At 41.7% G+C, this 26,671-nt stretch overlaps 1 protein-coding gene across 1 annotated transcript in view; it reads right to left on the bottom strand.

Moving 5' to 3' along the window:
• The window catches only part of Man2a1 (mannosidase alpha class 2A member 1), a 175,639-nt gene that overhangs the window by 4,937 nt on the left and 144,031 nt on the right, over nt 1–26,671 (bottom strand). The window contains exons 17-20 of the mRNA XM_052750223.1: nt 22,449–22,582; nt 18,386–18,527; nt 17,188–17,321; nt 11,702–11,905 (exon numbers count right to left, since the gene is read on the bottom strand). Coding sequence (XP_052606183.1) covers nt 11,702–11,905; nt 17,188–17,321; nt 18,386–18,527; nt 22,449–22,582 — 614 coding nt within the window. The remainder of the gene's footprint in view (nt 1–11,701; nt 11,906–17,187; nt 17,322–18,385; nt 18,528–22,448; nt 22,583–26,671) is intronic.

Genomic DNA, 26,671 nt, shown 5'->3' on the forward strand with positions numbered 1-26,671 from the left:
GTTTATTCATTGCAGTAAATTCTCTTGCATCCATCTAAATTGTGATGTCATGAATGATTCAGATTTGGGGGTATTTGAAGTTAGAATCATCTTAATAATTTGTTTTCTAAAGTGCAAAGATGGAGTCTGAAGAGATGACTCAGTGAGAAAAAGCACTTGGTGAACAAGCCTGATGATCCAAGTTCAAATCCCCAGGACCTACATAAAAGGCAGAAGCAAAGTACAACCACCTCTAATCCCGGCAGTCCCTACCTGAAAATGAGAGATGGAGACGGCATCTCTGGGTGCTCACAGGCCAGTTAGCCCAGCTTACCCAGCAGCAAAGATACCCTGCCTCAAGCAAGGCAAAAAAGGCAAGAACCAATATTGGCAGGCTTCTAACTTGCACGTCGTGTGTACTGCAGCCCCCGCACATGCTCACAGATGCACTCAAATACACACAGTGGGGGAAAAAAGTGTAAAGGTGTTTGCGAGGATAAGCGAAATGAATTAAAAATCTTTGGAACTTCTATGACATGTATGTTATCAAAGGAGAGCTGTCTGTTGCTATGGGACAGACACAATTTACTTCTCTCTTCTCCAGCCCGAGAGATGACATGGCCAAGCTCATGGTCATCATCACTAGAGGCCAACTCTGTTTCATGTGATGCAGGGTTATCTTTTCTGAACAGCTGCCAGAAAATCTCCATGTGACTTGATGCTAAGGAACCTGAGCAGTTTAAACTGCCCTCCCCGCTCAGGGTCTAACCTAGGATAACATGCTCTGACACTGGGCACTGGTATTATTTTTCAGGGGTCTTGCAATATTTCAGGGGTATTTTAATTTCAGGAGAGAAAAAGATGTAAAGAACTCTGAATCATCAGGGGACCATGATATACACAGCAACTCTAAATCTATAGATGATAAAGATGTCTAATAAAACTTCAACAAAATGTTGCATCCCGAAACACATTTCAGAGCACAAAAATAGCACATAGAAAACCCTTTGCTAATTATACACAGATCATCATAAGAATAACAATGAGAAATCAATCCTGTACCAACTGTGGCACCTGGGAACAGCAACTTATTTTAAGCGTTAATTTGTCTATAAAATAGAACTAATATTTGCCTACTTCCTGCATGAACTCATCCTGTGGATGACTCCAGCAGGAATTTTGTCTATACTGGCTCACAGAGCCTCAAAGGACAAAATGTGCTCGTTGAGAAACCGAAGATGAGTGCCTCAGAACCTGGGTCAGGACTTAGCCACTCTGTGCTCTGCAATTTAGTAGCTGCATTTAGTAAAGACAGGTTTCCCCATTTCTATAAAATAGAGATGAAATGAAATAACCTAGAAAAGATGTGGTCCAGTGTTTGATGTAGGATGCCCTTGGCTATTTGTGTTTTTAAAGAAATTCATCAACTTAAATAGATGATTACAAACATTACAAATTAATACAAATGAAATTCACATTCATAAAATTCCCCACTGACATTATAACTTTATAGCTAAAGAAAAAGAGAACTGTCCATTTTTATATCTACAGTTATATATCAAAGCCCCAAACAGTCTATACGTGGATTCATAGATTAGATACCTTCTTAATTAAACTCTTCTAGAAGCACTTGTCACTATTAACCTAAAATATGTGGCATTTTTAACTTTCTGGAGCATTCACAAAAAGCCACTTAACCTAGTACTGTAGAAGCTTTTACACACACACACACACACACACACACACACACACACACACACAAGAAATCAAATGGAATGACTGAATAACAGAGGAGAGAATGCTCCAACTAGACATCAAAATCAGTGCCACTTTTAATGTGAAACTTCCAGTGCCAGGAATAGGTTTCATCTAGTTGACTCGTTGGTCAAAGCGGCCCTGTGGAAAACCCCAAACATCACGGGCTACTGCCAAGGCTACTGGTTGCCCTCAACAAACTGAAAGTAAAGCCCTATTGCTGAAGACAATACTTATATATTTCATTGAGCACGAAGAAGTCGAACTTCATTTAAATTCCTATTCATAAATTCATAAAACTACTGTTCTGCTAAAGGACTGTAGCAATAAAATGACTCCTAACAATATTCTGCTGTATTCATAGATCTGTGTCTCATCAGCCATCATCAGAGAAGCTTCCTCTTGCAGTGGATGGGGACTAACTCAGACACCCACAACTAGACCATGTTCAGAGTGAGAGACTTCGGAGTACTCAGTCTGGAGTGGGATGTCTTCATCAAATCCCCCGCTTTGGGGCTCAGGGATCAGGGCTCAAGGATCTGTTCAGGAGAGGAGGAAGGAAGATTCTAAGAGTCTGAGGGGATGGATGACTCCAAGGAAACAGGGTCTTGCAGACACAACAGGACTGACACACATATGACCTCACTGACCACGGCAGCATGTACAGGACCTGCACAGGTTCAAGTCAGATGAGGTTCTGGTGCTGAGAGGGGGAAGTTGACATGAGCTCCACCCTCAACCAAGAAGCTATCTGCAGTTGACACTCACATGTAAAGGAAAAATCAGTTTTCTCCAATGGAGTCCCATGGGGTGTATTACCACACCTCAGGGCAAGCCCATGCCCAGGAGTAGTTGGCTAACTCAAAATGAACTCAATGGTGGTTTTGTAAACTTTAAATCTCATTTTGCTTAGTTTGGGTAGGCTTTGAGACTCCCTCTTGAACTAGCCACTCTGGAGAGGACACGTGTAAACACTGGCAAATGACTGCCCCCAACTAAACCCTCAGTCACAGACAGCAGAGACTTCCGGGATTGTGATCAAGTCAACCCAGTCCCTGTGATGAGAAAGGGAAGTGACTTGGGCTCCCATCAAAACAAAGAAGCTATTTGCAGCTGACATACTTCAAGACAGGCCCTACACGCAGCAGTAGATGCCAAAATAAAAAAAAACTCAAGGCATTTGTAGACATTTGGTCCCATATGCTTTGTTTGGGATTTTCTTTTTTCATCTTACTGGTCTTTTGCTTGTATATTATAGCTTCTGATTCAGTGCTTGTGTGTGTGTGTGCGTGCGTGTGTGTGTGTCTATTTGTTTTCTAAAGAGAGAGATGAAGAATGAATAATGGGTGTGGAGTTCTTGAATGAGTGGGGAGGTGGGAGGATCTGGGAGGAGTTGGGGGAAAGTTAGAAAGTATTATCACAATATATTCTATGAAAATTTTTAAATATGATAACCATCAAAAAAAGTAGGGAAACTGAATTTAACTTAAATATGTATTCAAGAAAACTTTTATACATTCAAGCAGGTACACTATGTGCTCTAAGAAAGTAAATAGATGCTTAATTTTTTTAAAAAAATACACGAATATGTTATTAATATCAGGACCTCAGAGGACAGGGGTGTGGGGAAATATACACCCCATGAAAACTGCACCAAGTTATGCTTGGCAACTGTCTCTGAAATAGGCCAGGTCACATCTGAGGGTGAATCACTGAGTTCAGGCTGGGTGTTCAACAGTCAAAAATCCATTATAGAAGTCACTTCCTGAGATAAAATCCAACATCCCCAGAGCTAGGCTGTGAGGCTATTCCTGTGACAGGATGCAGTATGGGAAAATTGAACTAGTCTGAAGAGTGAACCCCTCAGACAAGGCTGGGATTAGAGAACGCTGGATCCGAGCGAGGTCTGGTTCCATAAACCAGTCATGAGGTTTTGAATAATCATTGAGTTTCAGTAAATGCAGGGAGCTGGGTTAGACTCCTGAAGAGTCCCTCTAATGACCAAAGGCCAACCACTGTGACAGTGACAGTGATTCCACACATGTCGAATACAGGCTGTAGCCAGACAATACATACAATGGTCTTTACTGATGAACTCACTTTATGTCACAATAACCTTTAGGATGGTTTGCTGTGGGATGTTCTGTATGGCAAATGTGTTGCTCTGATTGGTTAGTAAATAAAACACTGATTGGCCCGTAGTCAGGCAGGAGGAAGCATAGGCAGGACAAGGAGGAGAAGAATTCTGGGAAGTGGAAGGCCGAGAGTCACTGCCAGCCGCCACCAGGACAAGCAGCATGTGAAGATGCTGGTAAGCCACGAGCCATGTGGCAAGGTATAGATTTATGGAAATGGATTAATTTAAGCTATAAGAACAGTTAGCAAGAAGCCTGCCACGGTCATACAGTTTGTAAGCAATATAAGTCTCTGTGTTTACTTGGTTGGGTCTGAGCGGCTGTGGGACTGGCGGGTGACAAAGATTTGTCCTGACTGTGGGCCAGGCAGGAAAACTCTAGCTACAATGGTTAGCAAACATAATGACATAATGTAATATTAGCAAGTTTGTAATATGCAGGAAAATGCCCACCACAAAGCATTCTCTCTCACAGTCTGAGAGCAAGAATGACTCATGACCCTGCTTCAGTACTCTTGGGACCTTACCATTCAATGGCTACCACACTTCTGTAAGAGAAGACAAGAAAGGACAGCAGTGTCTCTCTCTTCTTATTTCTATGCTGAGAGGAAGCACAAGATGAGCCCCAACTGACCAGAGTCTCCAAAAAGAGCAAGGGGTACACAGTCTCCTCATAGGGCTTCAAAGGTGCTCCCACATTAAGAACAGTTAAATACCCTAAATACGGTGTAGGAAAACTTCTCTACACTGCTCAGATTCTCCCAGAATTTAGACTTTTAGAAACATATTTAGTAACTCACACAACATCCATCTTCATTGCATTCTGGCAGTGAGAAACCTTAGAAAATCCCACACTTGGCTGCAAGTCCTGAGACGGAAAGTAACCAGTAAAAATCCATTTTTCAGGACACTCATTAAAATGCCCAGTAACAGTTCTCAGTTTTGATCAACAAGGTAAGATAACAGATGTTAAGGGAAGGTGAGCAGTTGTTCTTAGACATGTACAACAAAGGACAATCCACCCCCTCAATTCTCACCTTTTCAGAGGCTAGGGAGATCAATAAAGCACCAATCAGTTCTTATAAAAAAGGAAAAACCAAAACCTCAAAGTGTCATGCATGGGGGGGGGGGTGCGGACGGTAGTATAGACAAGTGAAGAAAGAAAGTTTCACATTAAAAGTGGCACCGATTTTGAAAGGATTGGTTAACTTTTTGCAAGAACACAGTTAACCACAAATAAAAATAAATCACACGGGGAACCTAAGAGAAATACGTGCAAATTAAGTGAAAATGGCAAAACATAAATAATGGAACAAGTTGACAAAATCTGGGCTACACATTATTTTTCAAAGCATTAAAGTCGAACAGCTCCATCTCCAAACTGAATGCTGGACCAACTATCTCTCTGGCTCGCGCTCTCTCTGTTCCAAGGTTAATTTGTGGGTTTAGTCTTTAGAACTCTGACGCATGATCTGTCTACCCAGGAGAGTTGTATTGATTTGAATGGGAATGGCCCCTGTGGAGGCCCACAGAGGCTGTTTAGTGAGACCTTATTCAGGGTCAGAGAATCTGGGCTTGCTTTACCCAGCAAGGCTGCATAAAGAGATGATTTGGTCATGGGGGTGGTTACCAGGTGTTTGGAAAGGTCTACACTTGGCTGTATGCTGATCTTGTAAGGGGGAGGTCTTTTGTCTCTCCCCTTGGCATATTATAAAAAGCCCTTTGGAATAAAGCTCTGGTCAGTGACTGGGTATTGATCCAGGGCCCTCCTGAAGCTATCCTATGTCTCTGTCTTTTTCCTCTTCATCTCTTTCTATCTTTCTACCCTAATATTTCCTCATTTCTCTCCTCTACCCAAGAACCCCTCAAAAGGTGAGAGCAGGTTAGAGCTGGTCTCCCATGGACTCTCACAGGCCCCCATAGGCTCATGTACTTGAATGTTTGTTCCTCAGTTGGTATAATTGTTTGGGAAGGATTAGGAGGTGTGTCACTGGGGGTGGCTTTGAGGTTTCCAAAGTCCATGACGTTCCCAGTGAGCCTTCCTTTTCTACATCTCCTAATTGTTGCAACAGATAAGGTCTCAGCTATCACTCCAGCATCATTCCTGCCTGTCTGCTGCCATGATGATCATGGACTAACCCTGGGAAACTGCAAGCAAGCCCCCAGTTAAAGGCTTTGTTTTTATAAGTTGCCTTATCACAGTATCTTATGATAGCAATGAGGAGTAACTAAGACAGGAGTATTTCAGCATCCTTACCACAAGACTTCCTCTTCCTTAAAGAGTTGACCTTTCCCAGTGATCTGGGTTTTCCTACTTAGTATACTTTGGTGGTGTTCACATTACCCAGGTTTCAAACTTTTAGAGAAGCTTCAATGTGGTGATATTTTATTTGTGCTGAAATGTGATTTTATTTGTATGTTAATAAAGTTTGCCTGGAGAGCAGACGTCATAGCAAGCCAGGAACAGAAGTCAGGCAGTGGTAGCCCACGCCCTTAATCCAATCACATGGCAGGCAGAGTCTCTGTGTGGTCAAGGACACAGCCAAGCATGGTGACATGAGCCTTTAATCCCAGTACCAACCATAGAGACCTGGAGGTCTGTATAGACAGGCAGTGACGAGGAAGTCATGTGGCTGGGCTTAGAGCCAATGAGAAGGCAGAATAGGAAAGCAATAAAAGTGCAGGTTAGGCAGGAAGAAGCTCTCTCACATGGGGAGCTATGGCTTGGTGGTAAGCTAAAGGGTGGTCAGTGGCTCTTCACTAATTCTCTGATCTCTTCAGCTATTACCCCTGTATTTGGCTGTGTTTCTTATTTACTAAGACTGTTTAGAATTTCGTCTACCTTCACCTGAAGTGTTTGAGAGTAAAGGGAAGAGAGAATGATCAAGAGAAGACAGTTCAAAGAAGCGAGGATGAAGAGGCGTACTGAGCAAGAAGGTTAACAGTTAAACTCACAGGCAGCTGTGGGGATGAGCCAGCCCACACTACACTCTGTGGCAGGGCTCCTGAGACATCTGCTTGTCATCTCCTTACAAGCACAGCACAAAATCACTTTCCAAATACAGAAAGTGCAAGTGTAAATACGCCTATATAAAAACATAAGCTCATCAACTAATAACAGGATCATTCTTGCAAGTTTGGGACTTTGGGAAACAGAAATGGTAACTCTAAGAAATCAAATACCTTCTGAGGCCACAAACAGGACTCAAAATCAGGTCTACCAGGTGGTTTTACGTTGATTTAATCTCTAGCCCTTATTTTAAATGGTGGTAACTCACTAATTTCTAGTCTCAAAAGGAAAGACTTTTCTGAATTATTATTTTAAGTAAATCATTATTAAATCTCTCAGCTCTACTCCCTAAACTTACAGAGCCAGGATCTCTGGGATGTGTACATTCATCAAAGTCTCTGTTTCTACAGGTTCCCACATGTGAGCTCGATTCAGAGAATCTGAGGACTGGTACACTGCACCCCAAAATCACCTTCCCGCACCCCCCCCCCCAGCCTTTCTCACTCTTGTCCCCCTTCCAGCTCTCCCTGGGTCTTTCTCACTGCTCTCTGAACCCATAACTCTTTTATCCATGAGCAGCTAGGATGACCAGACTGAAATTTAGAACTGAATGGCCAAGGATAGAAAAGGGGCAAAAAAGGTGCCCCCACGATGCTACTACTTATAGGTATCAGGGAGGAAGAGACCACTACTGTTATCAGGCCAAGCAGTCCTTGGAGCTATTAGGAAAATGTTAATTGACATACTGCCAGTGCAAACCTTGGGTCTTGCTTAGAAACCAATATTTATATCAATAGTTCCTTATGGGGGAATGAGTTGCAATCTCCAAGTGAATCCCACTGTTGTATACTGAATGTTGCCAGCACACAAAGCCAAGAACTCAATTCAGAATATTGAAATCTAGCTTCTGGACTTGCCTATCCAATCCTTTCTGGCATTACCCTGTCACTTCTTTGGCATCTTGTGGAGTTACAATGGATATATTTTTAAGCAGCAACTTTGTTGAGACAATACACTCACCGGTTTCACTGAATGATGACCTTTCTTTTTGCAAAGGTTAAGGGCCCAAAAAACAACTCTTTATAGGTTTAAATGTGACCATTCAAAATACATGCTTAGAGTCCAAAGCTAACATAGGAACTGTCACCAATAGATCCAATAATATTAAAGCAGCCTCGCATCTCTAGTCCTGGTTACACGCTGGCATGGTACAATGCCACTGACATTTTAGTTCTTCCTTTTCAAATCTTGACGTTCATTTATTATCTATTCCCTCTGTTCAAAATCTCTACCTGCTCCCCCCCACATTCACACACTGTAAGCAGCATCAGGACCAACTGTAAGATGAATTGCTAAAAGGTCTTATTAATGAAAATCCCAGAGCCAGATATTGGGGTAAAATCTGAGAGATCAGAAAAGCAGAAAGAAGCCAGCCACATTCTTACCACTTGGAAATCCTCAGTCAAAGAGACCTACTTCCTGTATACTCACGCCTATATGCCTTTCTGTTCTGCATCTCACTTCCTCTTTCTGTCCAGCTACATCACTTCCTCTCTGTCTGTATAGACCTCCAGACCTCTATGGTTAGTGCTGGGATTAAAGGCATGTGTCACCATGCCTAGCTCTGTTCCCCAGTGTGGCCTTGAACTCACAGAGATCTGAATGGATCTTTGCCTCCCGAATGCTAGGATTAAAGGCATGTGCTACCATTGCCTGACTTCTATGTTTAATACAGTGGCTGACTTTTTCCTCTGATCCTCAGATAAGCTTTATTAGGGTGCACAATATTTTGGGGGACACAATATATCACCACAACCAACTGCCTCTTTACTAAGTGTTTCTGTCTCCCATAGCCTTTCCAAGCATCATTTTGTTTCTCATAATAAACTTGAGGCAGGTCTATCTGAAATGGCCCCATTTCACAAACTAAGCCAAGTTAGCCATCTCTTGGGCTGCAGGTAGAGAAGGAGAGGTCCACGAGAAGGCGGTGGCTGCAGTAAGTAGGGTGCAGTCTATACAGAGTCTGGCTGCTCAAGACTATCAACTAATCTTGTAGGAAATGGGATTTTTCATATGTGTGGTGCTTGGTTGTCCTTAATTGTCAACTTCATACAGCCTGGAGTCATGGGAAAGGAAGCCCTAGAGTGAGTAGCTGTTTTTTTGGCTTGGTTTGTGGCTATGTCTCTGAGGGCTTCTTTTGTCTTAATTGATATTGAAGGATCTAGTCCACCATTGGCACTACCATTTCCTGGGCAGGTGGTCCAGGGCAATTAAAAAAAAAAAAAAAAAACAACTAGCTAGATGTGAGACTAGAAGTAAGCCAGCAAGCAGCCTTCTTCCATGGTTCCTGCCTCCAGGTTCCTGTCTTGAGTTTCTGCCCCGACTTCCTCAATGACAGATTGGTCCTGATCCTGAAAGTGTAAGCTGAAATGAACCTTTTCCTTCTGTAAGATGCTTTTGGTCACAGTGTTTTATCACAGCAACAGAGATGCAAACTGGAACAGGAAGTAATTAGAGTTCTATAGTCTTCATAGAAGACAACCAACAAATGACCACAAAGAAGTTACCATTGAAAATCAGCGATATGAGAACCAATGCCAGCCTTGGACTATAGAGGCTATGACCCTACCTTCCACCAAGTGACTCAGGCAACTTGGGCTGTTCCAAGAAAACCACACTTTTAATACAGTTACAGAAGAGGGGTCATTTACAAATGAGGCCAAGGGACAGTGGCCAGAATTCCTCACTGTTAGAAGTCCTTGGGATTCTCAAGTTGCTAACAATCTCTGCATCTACACCAAGAAGAGGAGCCTGAGCCCTGGGGTCTTCTGTGTCCTCTATTCTTGTGTTCCCTTTCAGCTTGTGAATTAGTGACATGCTATTTCAAAGAGGCTACCTACCCTCGGCTGTTCTCTCCATGGGCCACTCTGGTCTTTATGGGTCAAAAAACAAAACAAAACAAAAAACACACATAAAAGAACAAGATAAAATGCTAGAGTGGTGGTTCTCAGCTTTCCTAATGCCGTGACCCTTTAATACAGTTCCTCATGTTCTGGTGACCCCAACCATACAATTATTTTCATTACTAATTCATAACTGTAATTTTGCTCCTGTTATGAATCATATTGTAAATGTTTTTGGACATAGAGGTTTGCCAAAGGTGTTGTGACACACAGGTTGAGAACCGCTGTGCTTAAACAGCCTCGCAATTCACTTGTTCAACAGAAGGTCTCATCCCATGTCCAGAACAAGAGCAAAGCTCGCTCCCATATTCTGGCCACAGGTGTCCCTCACAGCTTCCATACTTGTTCTGAATCCTGCCAGGATCATTCTCTCATTGTCCCTTATAACCCCCCAGAAATATGGACCTTTATTTCTTGACCCCCTCCAGGCTTCCACCCCAATTCTCATCTTCTCTGTGGGGACTTCTCTACCCACCCCAAGCAAACTAGCGTCGACACCTCTGAACTGCTCTTGGCCCTCCTTTCCCCCCCTTACCACTCATCACCACTCAGTCTATGTTTCCTGTTAGTTCTCTTCTGGAATCTCCTACTAGAAAGGACTGAGGAGTCAAGGCCATCAGTTTTCTTTGCCGACAGCTGTAAGCCCGGTGCCTAGCTAGCACCTACAGGCATAAGACAAATCCTGCATGCTTACCTCACAGGACAAAACAAGTGTTGCAACACAAACACATACAGTTATGGCAGCAGCACCTGCTTTCCTTATTACAAGTCACACCGCTTCCTTCACAGCCTGGCCTAAGTTCCTCATCCTGGGCATGAAGTCTGTAAAGCCCTACACATCCACAGTGTAGACATTCCCCCTTCCTTGCTCTACTCAGCATGCTCTCTTTATTCTTAAATCCATCTCTCATCTTGGGTTGAGCTCCTGCCTTTCTTCTGCTGAAGCCATTTACTGTGAGATACTGCCCACAGAATCCCTGTCACTCACTACACCCAGCTGTGCACCTACTCACAACATCAAAACAGCTGCATCACACAGAAGAAGGACGGCAAACGTCAAATCTGTACTTATCCCAGATGGACATAAATACAAACCAAAACACACCAGCAGTTAAACTGGATGCCTAATACATCCCTCCCATGCTCGCTCTCAGACATCCTCAAAGTTGGCTCTCCATACAAGTTGCAATGTTTTCAAACAAGAGATATGAAGTACAAAGCATCTACTGTAGAAATGATTAAGCACTACATTTAGTATTCCTCTAACTTTGAGAAACACTGGCTAACAAACAGGAGTAAATGAAACAAGTGACTGGGACTGATGAGCTGTCCCTGTCCCCTAATTACGAGATCCAAGCCCAGCATTAGCTTCCATGTATGGAAAAAGGTGCAAACTCTGACCTGCTCACCACACAGGACTGTCCCAAGAGGTAAATAAGTCAATACTGGAATATTCTCTAAACTAGAGCAACTGTCACATGAACAGCATAGTGGCTAAAAGGGGAAGTCCTTGGAATTATTCCACAGAGCACAGGGAAGCTTACTACGTGTTATTTTAAGATTTGTATTTATCTATGTGTGTTTTTGCTCTGCATGTGGGTGTGTGCATGTGTGTACATGTGTGTGTACGTGTGTGTGCTTACCCAAAGCCCAGTAGAGTGGAGTGTCCCCTGAAGATGAGTTACAGGCAGTTGTAAGCCACTCAACCCAGGTGCTGGGAACTGAACTCACGTCTCCTGTAAGCTCATGAGAGCTGAGCAATTGCTCCAAAGCGTCCTCAACTTCCTCCTCCCTCCTTACCCCTTGAAGCAAGTCCAGAGTGAAAGAAACGGTTCTCTGCAGACACCTGCTGGAGTTTACCTTCGTCTGTATTGTGCGTAGGTTAACCAGATGGATGTCACAAGGTAAAGATGACTGAAGCAGCGCCAGTTCACTCAGCAGCTCGACAGCGGGGGAGGAGAGCTTGGTGTTTACTATCATGGGGAGGAAGGGATGGTTGAGGAAGGACGCAGTCATGTGGCTGAGGAGGGAAGGATAACTGACTGGACTCTTCTTGTCTTCTTCCTAGAAGACAAACCAGAAACGCTTGCAAGTTTTGTATTTACAGCACTCACTGAATTAATTCAATTAACTCATTGTCTGACAAAGTTCAAATACAAAACCATATGAATACTCTGGGGTATATTTGACAGACGTCATAGAAAATATGCAACAGAGTATCAAGCTCGTAGAAGGAAATCCAGTAGTGTTCACCAACTCCTGCTTTAACCATCCCCTCCATCCAGTCAACACTAAAGATACTCAAGGCAATTTCCACAGTTTTGATAATGAAGAGCATTTTGTGAAAACTCCCAACCTACCGCAAAACCTTCAAAGTACAAGAAACACAATGTTCCCCGTATCTCACATAACACTGAATGTCAGCACCCCTTTCTCAGGGTTTCTCCATCACATTCTCAAGAGTTCATTTTACACATTCAACAAGGCATATATGGATCTAAAACTATATTTCATAAGTGGTTAAAAAAACAACTTTGAAACCTAAACATTACCAACTGATACAATTAAAACCAAAACAAAACAAGTTGGTTGTACTGGCACATGCCTATAATCCCAGCACTGGGAAATAGAAAATAGCAGCCTTGGCTAAATAGTGAGTTAGAAGCCAACCTGAGCGACATGAGACCCTTTCTTAAAATATATATATATAAACAAAATAAAATTCTCAAAAGAATCTGATGTTTCAGCACATTAAAAACACTGGGGACATATGTAGATCATCTGTGACCTTTGAATTTGGCAAGTTACCACCAACTTCTTCTTTCTATTTTATTTTAAAACAGCAACTATTCTGCATCTTATTACATAGTTACTGTACATTTACATAGTACCCTTTTACTCAGTATAGTTTAAAAATACTTTCATTCTTTGCTAGGATGTATCTATACTTATTAGGCAACATTTCTATATGTCCAACATCAATTAAGTCTACCATGGTTAGGGACATACATAAGCAAGACGACATAAAAAATGAAAACTCAGTGCCTAGGTAGACCCTTAGCTAATAATGCCCAAGGAGTAAAAACAGACATGGGAAGAATGGAGAGGAGAAAATGATTTATGAAGGGTTCTTTGATCACCAGCTACATTTTATGCAAGTTTAATTTTTTAGTAGTGACTGATATCTTCAGGTTTTGCATCTTTTTGTGTGATACAGGACTCAAAGATTTGGCTACCTATCTGTGAGAAAAGACTGGATTCATAAAGATCCGGAGTTTAGAATTCAGAATGTCAGAATAGCATCAGTCAGAAGGGTGCTAGCAAAAGGCGACAGGAGATGTCATTACAATTCAGACCATGGAGAGGAAAATACTTAATGGCATCAGAGGAACATTGCAGTATTAAAATGCTGGAAAAAATTAGTTCTGAAAGAATTGTATTAAAATGTATCAATTTCCCATTCTGTTTAAAATAAAGATTAAATAAAGCACATAAAATAATGTTCTCCAACAATAGTGCCATTTAATGCAGCTTGTAGAATAGCATGACTCAGAAGGGAACATTCTCGACAAGGCACTTAAATGGACTCCCAGAGCAAATGACTTCATAATCTTGGTCAGGATTGCTGACAAAATCATTTCTGAGTAATGGAAGATGAAAGATTCCAGCAGAAAAGTAAACAGGGCCTTCTTGGATTCAAGAGGGATGCGTTCAGGAAGCACTCTCTGGCTTTGTGCTGTATTGGGGGAATCCTAGACACTGACATTCAATGACAGATGAGGTACTTCACTGATGAATCACCTACTGAAAATGCACTGCATGCACACCAATCCTCCAAGCCAGATCAGTTCCCCTGACCCTGGCGCTTTCCTTCTTGGGGGGCCTTTACTTATGGGTCCTAGCCCACATTGACAGAATCAAGAGCTCCAAGTATGAGGCCTTGGCAGTATAGAGCTGAGAAGGTAAAATATAAAGCTGTAGGTAAAACTCAAGGATTGAACTACAGGCTACTCTGTGGATCTGAGCTAAGAACTGCACCATAGTCTCTCCCATGAAATCAACAAGAGTCAGAATCAAAGATGTTTGACAAAATCTTGTAAAAGGAAACTGTTTTAAATGCAACAAGTCACAGAATTAAAGAACTGGCAGTTTGATTATTCTCAGTAAGACAAGTGAGTTAAGGGAAGGGTGTGGTTAGTTTTCTTCATAAAAGCACAGTGAACAAATAACAGTGTTGACCAGTAAGCAAAGTCTCAGCCTGGGTCCCCCATACATGTATTTTCTAATTTTGACAGTAACAAGGGGCTCAACAGGATACTTACAGATGAACCGCCACACTCATTTTTTAACCCCCTAGAAACGCAATCTTCTAAATTCCGAGTCTTGGGAGAAGCCCAGATTTCTAATACATATCTGCTGTAGAAGTGTCACCTGCTCGATTAAGCGGCAAGTGGTTCTGTCAGCCCTTCAGTTACTAGACCACTACTAAAAGCATTGTTTGGTTTCTTGTTGTTTGGAAGGTTTCGGATTACGGGAGTCCAGGCTTCTTTGTGCAGTCTGACATGAACGAATTTCCAGCTTACGCTGATCCAACCATACGGAGCTGAAACCTTCTTGGTTGTGCTGGTCTTTGATCAGCAGCTGGACTTCCTGCGCTGTTCTGTCCTTTATCAAGCTCACTTGAGTTATTGGACCTGCAAGCATCAAAGGCTTCCACTTCGCTTAGTCAATTACGTGTAAGGAAGAGGTCTTCGGTAATTTGTTTGTTTGTTTGTTTGTGGGGCTGTGCTGGAGATGGAACCCAGGGTCTGGTGCACATGATGCAAATTCTCTATCACGGAACTGCAGTCCAGCCTATCATCACAGTAGAAAGCTATCTTTGCTGACTCAGAGTGACCTGACTGACACATGGTAGGAGCCTAATAAATGTGTGTGGTAGTAAGTCTATTTATTTAATAAGCCATGTTTTTGGGATCTGCATAGCATTAAAAGGTTTGTAAAAAGCTATCTCTTTAGAAATTCAGATTTAAAAGTCAACCATGGTGGGCAAGGTGGTGTGGACTTTTAAATCCCATCACTCTGGAAATAGAGACAGGTGGATCTCTGTGTGTTTGAGGCCAGCCTGGTCTACACAGAGTTCAGCCTGCCAAGACTATACAGTGAGATGCTGTCTCAAAAAACAAACAAACAAACAAACAGTAACAACAAAAAACACACAAAAGGTACCCCCAAACTTCCCTAAACAGATATTTGATTTTTGACCAAGAAACTAGAATTCTGAGTTACGCGGGACCAGCAGTCCCACACAGACACCATCAGCTGGGACTGACAGGGAATGCTCAATGGGGTGTATATCCTCAAGTTTACCAGAGCATTCTAGTTCCCACTAACACAAACAGTTGCTCTTAAATCTGGTAAGCTCTTCATGCTGGGTTTTCCTTATATGAGAAGAACTGGCATCCAAGGCACACTAACAGGACCATGACACCTGCACGGCTTCTATATCACCAGCGGTCCTTTTCTATTCCAGCCCTTGCCAGAAAGAGGGAGAGGCGTCAAAAAAAAAAAAATCAGATCTCCAAGAGGTGAACGGCAGAAACAATTTCCATTTCCCAGTTCCACTGGCCATGAGCAGGGACGATGTCTCCATTGGTGCCCCAGATCTGTGTCTCCACTGCCTCTACAGGAGAGCCAGAGAGCAGGACCCACCACTCTCAGTCTGCCCAGTGGACTGGCAGTCTGAAGAGTTCCAAGTCTGTAGAGTTCACCTTCGGCTGCTCTTTCAACATCGATACTTTGAACATTAGAACGGTTGAAATTAAAAACACTCTAGAAAAGTTAAACCATGGGCCACGTACCGTTCCTTGATCCAGTGTCTTTTAAATCAATTTTACTACAAATTAAAATGTATAGTTTCTTCTCTAGTTCATTTTTTATTTAAAAGTTATGGATTCAAGCCCTAGAATCTATAGTTAAGTAAAAGAGAAATTCACTAACATAGGATTATAGAAATAGTGGATCAAATTTAAATCAATTGCTATCCCAGGAGTTTTGAATGGAATCAACAAACTGTTCAACTTTAAGTGAGAGTGTTATGGGTCTAAATGAAATTCTTTATTGCTGTTGTAACAGAAATTGTGTATGTTAGTGTCGACATGGAGAGAAGAAACCAACGCAGGTTTCTCTCTTTAAACTGGGCTGATACAAATTTTAACATCTAAAATGAATATTAATTATTTTCTTCCTAATTTAATTCTAAATACTATCAAATTGCTTATTTTAAATCGTCTGCTTTCATCCCATCAATCTATTTGTCTATTTGTAGACACAAACTCTCTACATGGGCAGAGAAGCCCCACGATGCCTGAAGATAAGGCGGACACATTCCAAGAGTCTAGAAGGAAGACAACTATGAGGTGTGCTCAATTCCAAGACGGCTCTGCAGCCTCATCCACCTATCTATTTGAGCATCCATTCACATGGCACATTGGGCCTTCCCCTAAACAGAAATGATCCTAGAAGCAGAGAAGGACACAGTCCCTACTCTCACGGAGTTTATGGTCCAAAGCAGGAAAAAAGCCTGGCCAACTAATCTTACACAAACATGACCAGGCGATGGACAGTCCAGAGGGGGCACAAGAAGAGATGATGTGGGCAAGGAAGAAGCAAGCTCTGGTCTGAAGTACCGCTAAGAACTCCCTTGACAGGAAGGAGGAAGGGGCGGGTGCTAAGATGCCGCAGAGCAAGAGGGCATGGGAAGAACTTGGCACTGAATGAAAACCAGTCAGTGCAGAAGTGCTGAGAGGTATGGAAGACGCGTGGGTGACAGAGGACCCAACGGGGGCGGGGTCTCCGAGCCAGTGGTCAATTTTTGGCGTCAATACTGGTATCAGTGAGAAGACACAGGCTGCTCACTGTCCCACTGATTAACAAAGTGCTGGGATCTTATGTAGGGCAATAAATACTGATATGGAAGCCAAGTCAGTCTGTTGTCAAACCACAAGCTTTAGACTATGGTATGGTCACTAAGGTTTAGAATTTAGTTCAATCATCTATTCTCTAATTCTCAGGCCAACAGACCAGTCTTTTCTTTGAAAATAATCTCATCCAAACTGCTTCCTTGGATTTATATTTGGCAATATAGTAAAGAAAAGTAAAAAACAATATGGCCCAAATGTAGCTCTTATTCAGTATTTCTAACTGAAAAATTTCTCTAAATATAAGCTGACTCTATTATACAGACTTCTCAAAATTAGAAACTGGATTAAAATTTTAAGTTATCACTTTGAATTTTGGGGAGAAAGAACCACCAACATAAGAAACGCTTAGTGTTTAGGGATCCCTACCATGTTCACACCATTTCTCTTTTCCAGCAGGATTCGAAACAAATTAGCTGTAATCTTATTATCATGAACGCCTTGCCCAAGGCCACGGTTATCATCTTGCATGAGTCTTCGATCCATGAAGACTTCAATTTGACCTAAAATCAAAGAGACAAAGAAATCTGACCAGGATAATTTTATGCAGATATTCACTGAGGACACTGCTTAAATAGAAACCCAGGCACCTTGCTTTGAACTAAGGTCCCCTTGAGTGAAGGAGGGGATCCAGATACTCTACCAGATGACAGGCTGCCTTTTGATCATAGGTCAAAGTAGCTACTAAAAATATATAAAACACATTGTAATTTCTGCTTTTCTCCATTACTGCTTAGCAACCACTTTCCAATAGCATCATGGCTACATGTAGGAGCAGGTCTTCAACATGTAAGTCTTTTGAGGGGCAGGTCATAGTACCACAATCCAGGAGTATACTGTATGTTTGAACTACAATATCACTTTTGCAAACTGTCTACGCTTCTAGAGTTTGAGGTTTCCAATCCCATCATGATGACAACACAGATCTCTGAACATGACAGACTAGCCAAAGTAAATTACAGCTGCAATTTGTACATGAAATGTTTCCCAAAGCCTTTGTGTTGGAGGCCTGGTCCCTAGTTCAGGGCCACTCGGCAGTGACTAGATCAAAACTAACTTCATTAATAGTAACTCACTGATATGTTCGCGGCTGAACGAGTTGTTACAAGGCAGGGTCTAGTTGAAGGGGGTCATTGGTCCAAAGTCTGAAAGGTAGACCCTGACCTCAGGTCCACTCTCTTCCGCTTCCTCTCCCTGTCTCTTTCATTTTTTCTTTATAACAATCAGGCTGTCAACTCACTACAGTTTAAAGTCAAGAGCCAAGTGATTACGGCTGGAAGCCTGAAGTCATGAGTCAAAATGTAGTTTTCTTGCCTAAAGTTTCAGGCATTCTGTCACAATGAAAAACTAACAAATACACTTACCTCTAAAAACAACTGTGGCGTCACAGTCTCCTGCTCCTTATCAGAAGACTGAGGACAGTCATCTTATATCGTCCTCGTAAAACCTGAGTTAACTACCTGCCTGATTCTTAAAGGAAAGCAGCTCATGGGGGGATAATTAATACGTTTGACCACAGAAATATTACACACTCAGAACTCCGAGCAGACTGTGAAACAATACATACCGGAAGCCATGCTGGAAGTGCCTAAAGACTGAGCGGCGAGCAGTGTGAGCCGGTACTCAGCATCCTGGATGTAGGCCATCGTACTCATTGGGTAAACATTGGCTTGAAGAGGCAATTTGCTCATTGTCCTTCTAGGCTGAATCTATGAAACCAAGCAATTCTCATTTCATAAATGTATTATTTACACATATACTTTCATAAATTAGATTATTTAGTTATCTCTTTCCCAAAGAGGAAAAAGGCATAACTTCTGTTCTTGTTCAAGCAAAGAAATATTTAAAAATTAAAACACTCCTTAAAATCATTTGCAGAGAAATCACAAGGCTCTTAGAAGACAATTTTTAAATGTGAAAGGTAGAACTTGTCCAGATTTTAAAACAGGCATTATTTAAAGTCACAATAAAAATTGCCCGGCAGAAGTCATGTAGTTTCCATATTTGCATAAAACAAATTATGAAGGTATTAAGTATTCATTTCTCATCGAGATCTAACATGCTTCTTTTGTAATGAATGCTAAGCACAATAACTCACTGTCCCCATTCAAGAACTATCTATTATTCTTGAATCAGTTTTAATAAATACCACAGAGATTGCCACCAAATCCTCTAACATATTACATTATAATAAAGTGCATACTTATAGTTTAAAAAAAAATCAGTGTTTACTCTTGTTTATTTTAAATCGAGATACTTCTGAATACCAGTATTCTGCAGCCTCGTGTCTGAATGCACGAAGCAGAATTTTACCTTTTGAGAGGCTGTCAGCCCCTGAAAACATTTTATATCCTCGGGACCCTGTTATCATTGGATTTTACTCACACCACTTAAAAAACGCCATTTCCTTCTTTAAACTTGTGAAAGTATAAAACGAAACTCAAAAATAGTAAAGGCAGAAAGTTAAGACAGTGGCTCACATGAGCTGCGTACCCAGCCATGGAAGGGTGGTCCTGACGAAGCATGTCCCAGATCTGACCTTCAGCATCCTCAACAAGCCCCCACCACCTAATGGTGATGCTGAGTCTCTTCAAATTCATATTTAACTATAATCTGTGAAACTGATCTTACTTTGAGGTAAGTGTCTTTTCAGAAATCGACATGACCAAAACCTAGCATCCTTGTAAGAAAGAAATGTGGACACAGAGAGACACGTACAGTGGCAATGTTATAACAACATGTGATATCAGAGGAAGAGGCTGGGAGGCACAGCCACACACCCAGCAATGCCAGGGATCACCTATCTGTAAACTTGAGAAGCTAGGAAGCAGCGAGGGAGGGTGCTTTACTAGAGTCTGTGCAGGGAATGTGGCCTTGCACACAGCCTGACTTCAGATATTTGGTTTCTAAGAGAATGAAAGAATAAAGTTCTGTTCTTTTAAGATGCTCAGTTTGTGATAATACAAATGCTTCCTAGGGAAGAAATACAGCAGTTAAGACAGGACAGAGATGGAGAGGAGGAGAGAAGTGGAGAGGAAGAAAGAAGGGACAGAGGGAAGAGAGGGGAGGGAGGATGGAAGCAGGCAGGATACTGTCAAAGAATTCTCTACTCCTCTTAACAATCCCACTCTTCACACCCTGACTGGACTGTATCTTTTAAAATTATGAAACGACGTGCAAAGACGCCTCAATCGTGTTCCTGCTTTTCCCACTTTCTACCCGAGTCTCTCTCCAGTTCTGCCCAAGAACTACCATTTCCATAGGTTAAAATGGGGTTTATTTTAAGAAATGTTTACACTATGGACTTGAAATAATATCAACACTTGTTTGACCACTGGAATGAAAATGCACATTTTTAGCAATTCACTTTTTACTAAGTTTTCTTATTCATGTGTACACCAATACATACAAACACTTATTTCTGTGAGATTTTAAGAAAATACTTTCTTTTGTATGTAAGAAAAATGAATTGCCATAAAGTCAGAGTTTCATTTGAAAACCTAAGGGCTGGAGTCGAATTCACATGCTAATCAGAATGTACGCTGCAATTTCTGTTCTCTGGAGAAGGTTTAATTTTAACTTTTTTTTGCAGGAAATCATAGAAGAGGAAATTATCCAGCCCTTTCCACTTATAGCCGGTTGAAAATCAGACCAAGTAAAAAGCATATGTTGTGAAATTATTTCTATTCATAGCCAGGAATTTTGAAATGCTAATGTTTAAAAAATTTGCTCATGTTTTTAGTGGTGTTATTCAAAGACACACTGTCACACATTCAAAATAATAGAAATTTAAAATAACAATTCAAAGATCTCTCTTAAGTACTATTAAAAGAATCAATAATATACAAATAAAATGCAAGAATTGATTTTCTTACTATATTTGGAGTTGCTGTATGATGATTTTGATTAAATATATAGCAGCCCACATTTTTAAAGTGGCATGCATATACTTCTCTATGTACCTGCGTGCATGTATAAATGTGCATACCCACTCAATGTTAACAGACTTAAAGAACTATCATAAAACTTAAAAGATGCCATTATTATATCACAAGGAATAAATGACAAGTATATATGAGTTCTTTATGTAGAAAAAGGATATCTTCCAAACCCTAATTATGTTTCCTTTCTAATAAATTCATATTTATAGTTTTAGCAAAGTGTTTATAGTCATCAAATTCTCATTTTTAAATATTTAATTTTTTAAAAACATATGTGTAGGGGTGTGCGTGTGTGTGTGTATGTGTATGTGTGTGTGTGTGTGTGTGTGTGTGTGTGTGTGTGTGTGTGTGTGTGTGAGTTTATATGTACCATGTGCATGTAGGTGCCCAGATAGGCCAAATCCCTTAAGTCTAGAATTATAAGTGGTTGTGAGTACCTGACATGGGTGTTGGGAACTGAACCAGGTTTTCTTCAAGCAAGCATTCTCTCTAGCCCCCTAGCTTTCAATGTGAAAGAATAAACTTTTACAAATAAATACTCTAAAAACATGATGTCTCTCAAAGATTTGTTTTTTTTTTTTTTTTATTAATTTATTTTGCAATACAATTCAGTTCTACATATCAACCACGGATTCCCTTGTTCTCCCCCCCTCCCGTCCCCCTCACCTTCCCCCCAACCCCCCCCCCCCCCCATTCCCATCTCCTCCAGGGCAAAGCCTTCCCCACAGACTGAGGTCAACCTGGTAGACTCAGTCCAGGTAGGTCTAGTCCCCTCCTCCCAGGCCGAGCCAAACAATCCTGCATAGGCCCCAGGTTTCAAACAGCCAACTCATGCAATGAGCACAAGATCTGGTCCCACTGCCTGGATGCCTCCCAAACAGATCAAGCCAATCAACTGTCTCATCCATTCAGAGGGCCTGATCCAGTGGGGACCCCTCAGCCATTGGTTCATAGTTCATGTGTTTCCATTCATTTGGCTATTTGTCCCTGTGCTTTATCCAACCTTGGTCTCAACAATTCTCGCTCATATAAACCCTCCTCATTCTCGCTAATTGGACTCCCAGAGATCCACCCGGGGCCTAGTCATGGATCTCTGCATCCAGATCCCTCAGTAGTTGGATGAGGTTTCTAGCACAACAATTAGGGTGTTTGGCCATCCCATCACCAGAGTAGGTCAGTTCGGGCTGTCTCTCGACCATTGCCAGCAGTCTGTTGTGTGGGTATCTTTGTGGATTTCTGTGGGCCTCTCTAGCACTTTGCTTCCTCCTATTCTCATGTGGTCTTTATTTACCATGGTCTCCTATTCCTTGTTCTCCCTCTCTGTTGTTGATCCAGCTGGGATCTCCCGCTCCCCCAAGCTCTCTTTCCCTCAACCCTCGCCTTTCATTACCGCCACTCATGTCCAGGCTGTTCATGTAGATCTCATTCCATTTCTCTGTCATTGGGTGATCCCTGTGTTGTTTTAACTTTGGAAATCTGATTATAGAACCTATAAATGTCTGTTAAAATTTGGTTTTATTCTAGAAATAGTTTTCAACTTTAGAAATAGTTTTCAAATGACTCAAAATTAACTGGACAATTATCCTATATAAAAATTACATACATAAACATATACATCCCCTGTATATACCACATAAATATATGCATAAAAAATTACATACAAATACAACTGATTTTAGAGAAAATTACCTGGTATCCATTTAGGTCAGTATAAAATCTATTTTGGTTGTTTATTTTAGATGAAATTCTCATTACAATCTCACGGTTATGCACATTTTCAATGTTCACAATATTAGAAACTTCCATTGACTGTCCTTCTATCCCTAAATTTAAAAGAATATACATATTAACAAAAGCAATTATTGTCTCCACACTTACTAACTGTAGTGTAGACAGCTCCTCTCAAACTTACATATATTTCCTTGTTTTCTGATTCTTAACTATTTCTCATGTATAAAGAGGTGTTAAAAATTTAACAGTTTTTCTTTCTTGATACCAGACTGTAAACAGCATTAAAGAGTACATGTAATTCCATAACAGGATGAGATAAAGTAGGAACATAACATGCCACATATTTCTCAATGAGTTCCGAGGGGAAGGAAGACATGAAGTGAGAGAGGCCAGGCCCTTGAAGACTAGCCCTCACTCACCTGTACCGCTCTCCTCCACAAAGACATCATGACCTTTACCCTCTCTTCACACCTTAGAATGAGGAGCCACCCAGTTTACATTGCTGGACGGACACAGTGTATTTCTGCCCTGTTGCTGTCTCGTGAGGAGACAGGAGATCCCAGGAGATAATTTATGGCTGAAACCTCTATTAACACAGCAGCAATTATGGATTATAATTTAGAGAGAGCCTTAGAAATTAAGTCAATTTTAATTGAGTTTCCTTGTCCTTTAGGGTCCCCTGTTATGACATGATCCATTCTGCCCTTTACTGCATAAAGCAAAGGACAGCTTAAAGATGTGTCAGACCTGGATCCTTTTGGAGAAACCTCAAGTGTTTATTAGTATCTATCTGTCATCACTCTACCTTCACTGCATTGTTAGGTCCTCAGGAAAGCCCTGGGTCAACTTCACAGATGAAGAGAGGGGTTGTGAAGAAGTGTAACGCATTTAGTAGAGATGGAGTATATGGAAGAGAGAGCCAGTACAGTGTCTTCCAGAGAACAGCAAGGAAAGAGGGCAGAAGAGGAGACCCTGTCCTGGCCCTTTCCAAAGTTGATGCCTATGGTGTTCTGATTACCCTGGAGACACACACACACACACACACACACACACACACACACACACATCTATATACATATACATACACACATCTATACACATACACCTATATACATATACACACATCTGTATACATATACATACATCTGTACACTACATATACATACATACACATCTATACACACACCTATATACACACACCTATATACCTATACATACACACATCTATACATATATACCTATACATACACACATCTATAAACATACACACACACACACACACACACACACACACACACACACACACACACACATACACATACACAGTGCCCTTTCTGTGCTGACAACTAGTAAACTCTTAAACAAGATGAACTTCCTTAAGAAAAAATGGAGAAGGAAGAATGGAGTAAGGCAGCCCACCCCTAGGAGTCAAAATGAACCCACCGCTTACAGGAAGTGACAACCAGTCACAGAAAGGAGTCTTGGATATGTGGTGGTTATGGAAAAGGATGCACATGAAGCTAGTTCAGGCACTACAGGAGCCTATAAATACACTGGAAATTGTGAACCATGTTTGAGTTGGAGTTTCTATTGCTGTGATAAAGCACCATGACCAAAAGCAAGTTGGGAAGGACAGGGTTTGTATCAACTTACATGTTCCTATCATAGACCATCATGAAGGGAAGAAGTATCTGAAACAGGAGTCTGGAGGGAGGAGCTGATGCAGGAGCCAGGGAGGGATACTGCTTCCTGGCTCCCTCCCTTCTTGTGGCTTGCTCAGCCCACTTTCTTACAGAACTCAGGGCCACAGCAGAGGAGCAGCAGTGCCCACAGTGATCTGGTCCTCCCACATCACACATCAATCAGGAAAGTATACCATGGGCCAGTCTGGTGCAGGGTATCTTCTCAAATGAGGTTCCCTCTTCCCACGTGACCCTAGTTTGTGTGAAGTTGACATGAAACTAGCCAGCATAGACTATAAATAATAGGAGATAGGCTAAAGTCTCCATCAACAAAATCTGCAGGAACTCACAGAACTTCAGACGCAGGTGGCTCTTCAACTCAAGGACCGCACCTGGCACCAACCTCAGCCTTTCACAGAGTACAAATGTCAGGAATGAGGAAGTGGGGGAGCACCTTTTTTACTGGCCATAATCAGAACTCTGAGCCAGCCAGTTTAAAAGAAAGAATACCTTCACCACTATTGACAAGTTAAATTAATGTGTGTCTGTGTGGGTGTAGGTGTGGGCTTGTGTGCACCTGCGCACGTGTATGTGTATATTACATAGTACAATAGACTCTTTTTTGAGCTAGGATACACATCACTCCAGCTGCGAACATTACTTTTATTGTGTTTCCAGAAACCAGAATATTTTTAAACTAAAATGAAATGCATGTGGAATTCTAATAAACCTAAGGCACCCAAATACAAAACATGGAGCCTGGGGTGTCGCTCAGTGGTAGAGCACGTGCTTAGCATAAGTGTAACCCTAAGTCCAATCCCCAGGACCCCAAGCCCTCATTAGATCCCTCCACAAGAACGAAAGTGCTCCTGTAGCTTGAAGGGGCACAGATGGTGACAGGAAGTTAACTCTAGTCACCGGAGTGCCTGCAGGACTTTTAGTGGCGTTTTATCTTTCCTTCTCTCTAGATCGGATATTCTCTCAGGGGTCAACAGAATACATGAAATAAAATGAAGTCTTAACAAGAGGGAACATCATTAATTTCAATTCATGTCTCTCCAGAAAACATTTACAAAGAACACGCTTTAAGGAAAAAATTAATAATTTCATGTTACCTCTGGCAATGATAAATTATTCCATTGAGAAAGCCATCTTTCTCAAGCCCAGTACTGTGCTCAGATCCTGATGAGGCAACACATACCTCAAGCCCCTTAAAAGGAGCCCTATATTCATTCACAAATCAGCAAGGTGTTAATTTAAATTCTGAACCAGGATAGTGTTCTAAAATAAGATCAAACTTAAAATGCCTATTAAGAAAAAAAAACAAATAAAAATCCATAACTGCACTAAAAGCAAGACAGTGCACCTGAGTCCTCAAAGAGAATGGAGAAACAGGGTGTGTGAGTAGGATGGGAGACTGCCAACCTTCCCTTTCTGTGTCAAGTTCCCCGAGCTCCAGAGGCCTGAGGGTTGAATGGAGGGCACACTAAAGGAAGGTCAAGACCACTAGTCTGAGTTTTCCACAGAAGTGGCAGTGAGATAGTTAATTGTACCAAAGTGGTTCTCTCGGGCTTTCCAGGCTCTTATATGTTTTCTGTAATCTTGGGAAAGAAAAATGGTTCCAGTTGTACAAGATTTAAGGTCCCCTTAAAGAGGGGATGGGCAAAGTCAGTGCTAAGACCTCCCCGTCTTGTGGCAAAGAGAATGGAGGGTGTTTGCTGTTATCAACACAAAGCAAGATTAGAGATGGTAAAAGGTGGTGCACAAAACAATACAGAAGCCAACAAGTCACCCGCAGCTGCTGTCCAGATAAGGAAGAGTCCAGCCTCAGCGGTGTGTCTTCCCCCGAGTCCACTGGCTTATCGCAGACACACTATCTTAAACACCATCCTTACATGCCAGTGCTAACCTCCGGGCACATGAAGTGCTGAATCACTGCTCAGCAGAAATAGCCAAGAAAGAAAAACTCATCCCTCATCAAACAGAAATTATCTGACATGGGAGGGGAAAAAAAACGGTCTGTGATAAAGTGAAAGTATCTGCAAAAATTCAGCAATGATTTTCATCATGAGCAAGTGCATGTACATGGGTTCCTCACAGCATCCAGGCATGTAAATGTCTGCTAACTGAAGGGCAGAACCTAAGAGAGCATGGGAACAGCCACTAGGTACCAACACTGCTATGTACTTCTGGTACATTCTTGCTGTGTACTTCACAGGCCATTTTTTTAAATCCTGACCCTAAGCCCAGGAGCAAGTCACTAACGGAATGAAGGCTAACACCACCAGGACTAAACTACTCTCAATCACCATGCCTCCAATAGCCTGGGAAGTTGAAAATACTTTGGAAGAGAGGTCCAGGAGAGAAGCCATGCTTGCAGTAACTCTGAATAGGAAGAAGATCTTCAGCCACCAGGTGGGGAGAGCAGGAACGGAGAAAAAAAGAGAGAGGGGAAGGAGGGAGGGGGAGAGGGTGGAGAAGGGAGGGAGATGTTGAGCT

The sequence above is a fragment of the Peromyscus californicus genome, unplaced genomic scaffold (genome assembly GCF_007827085.1).
Source record: "Peromyscus californicus insignis strain IS unplaced genomic scaffold, ASM782708v3 Scaffold_21__1_contigs__length_65335640, whole genome shotgun sequence".
Lineage (NCBI taxonomy): Eukaryota > Metazoa > Chordata > Mammalia > Rodentia > Cricetidae > Peromyscus > Peromyscus californicus.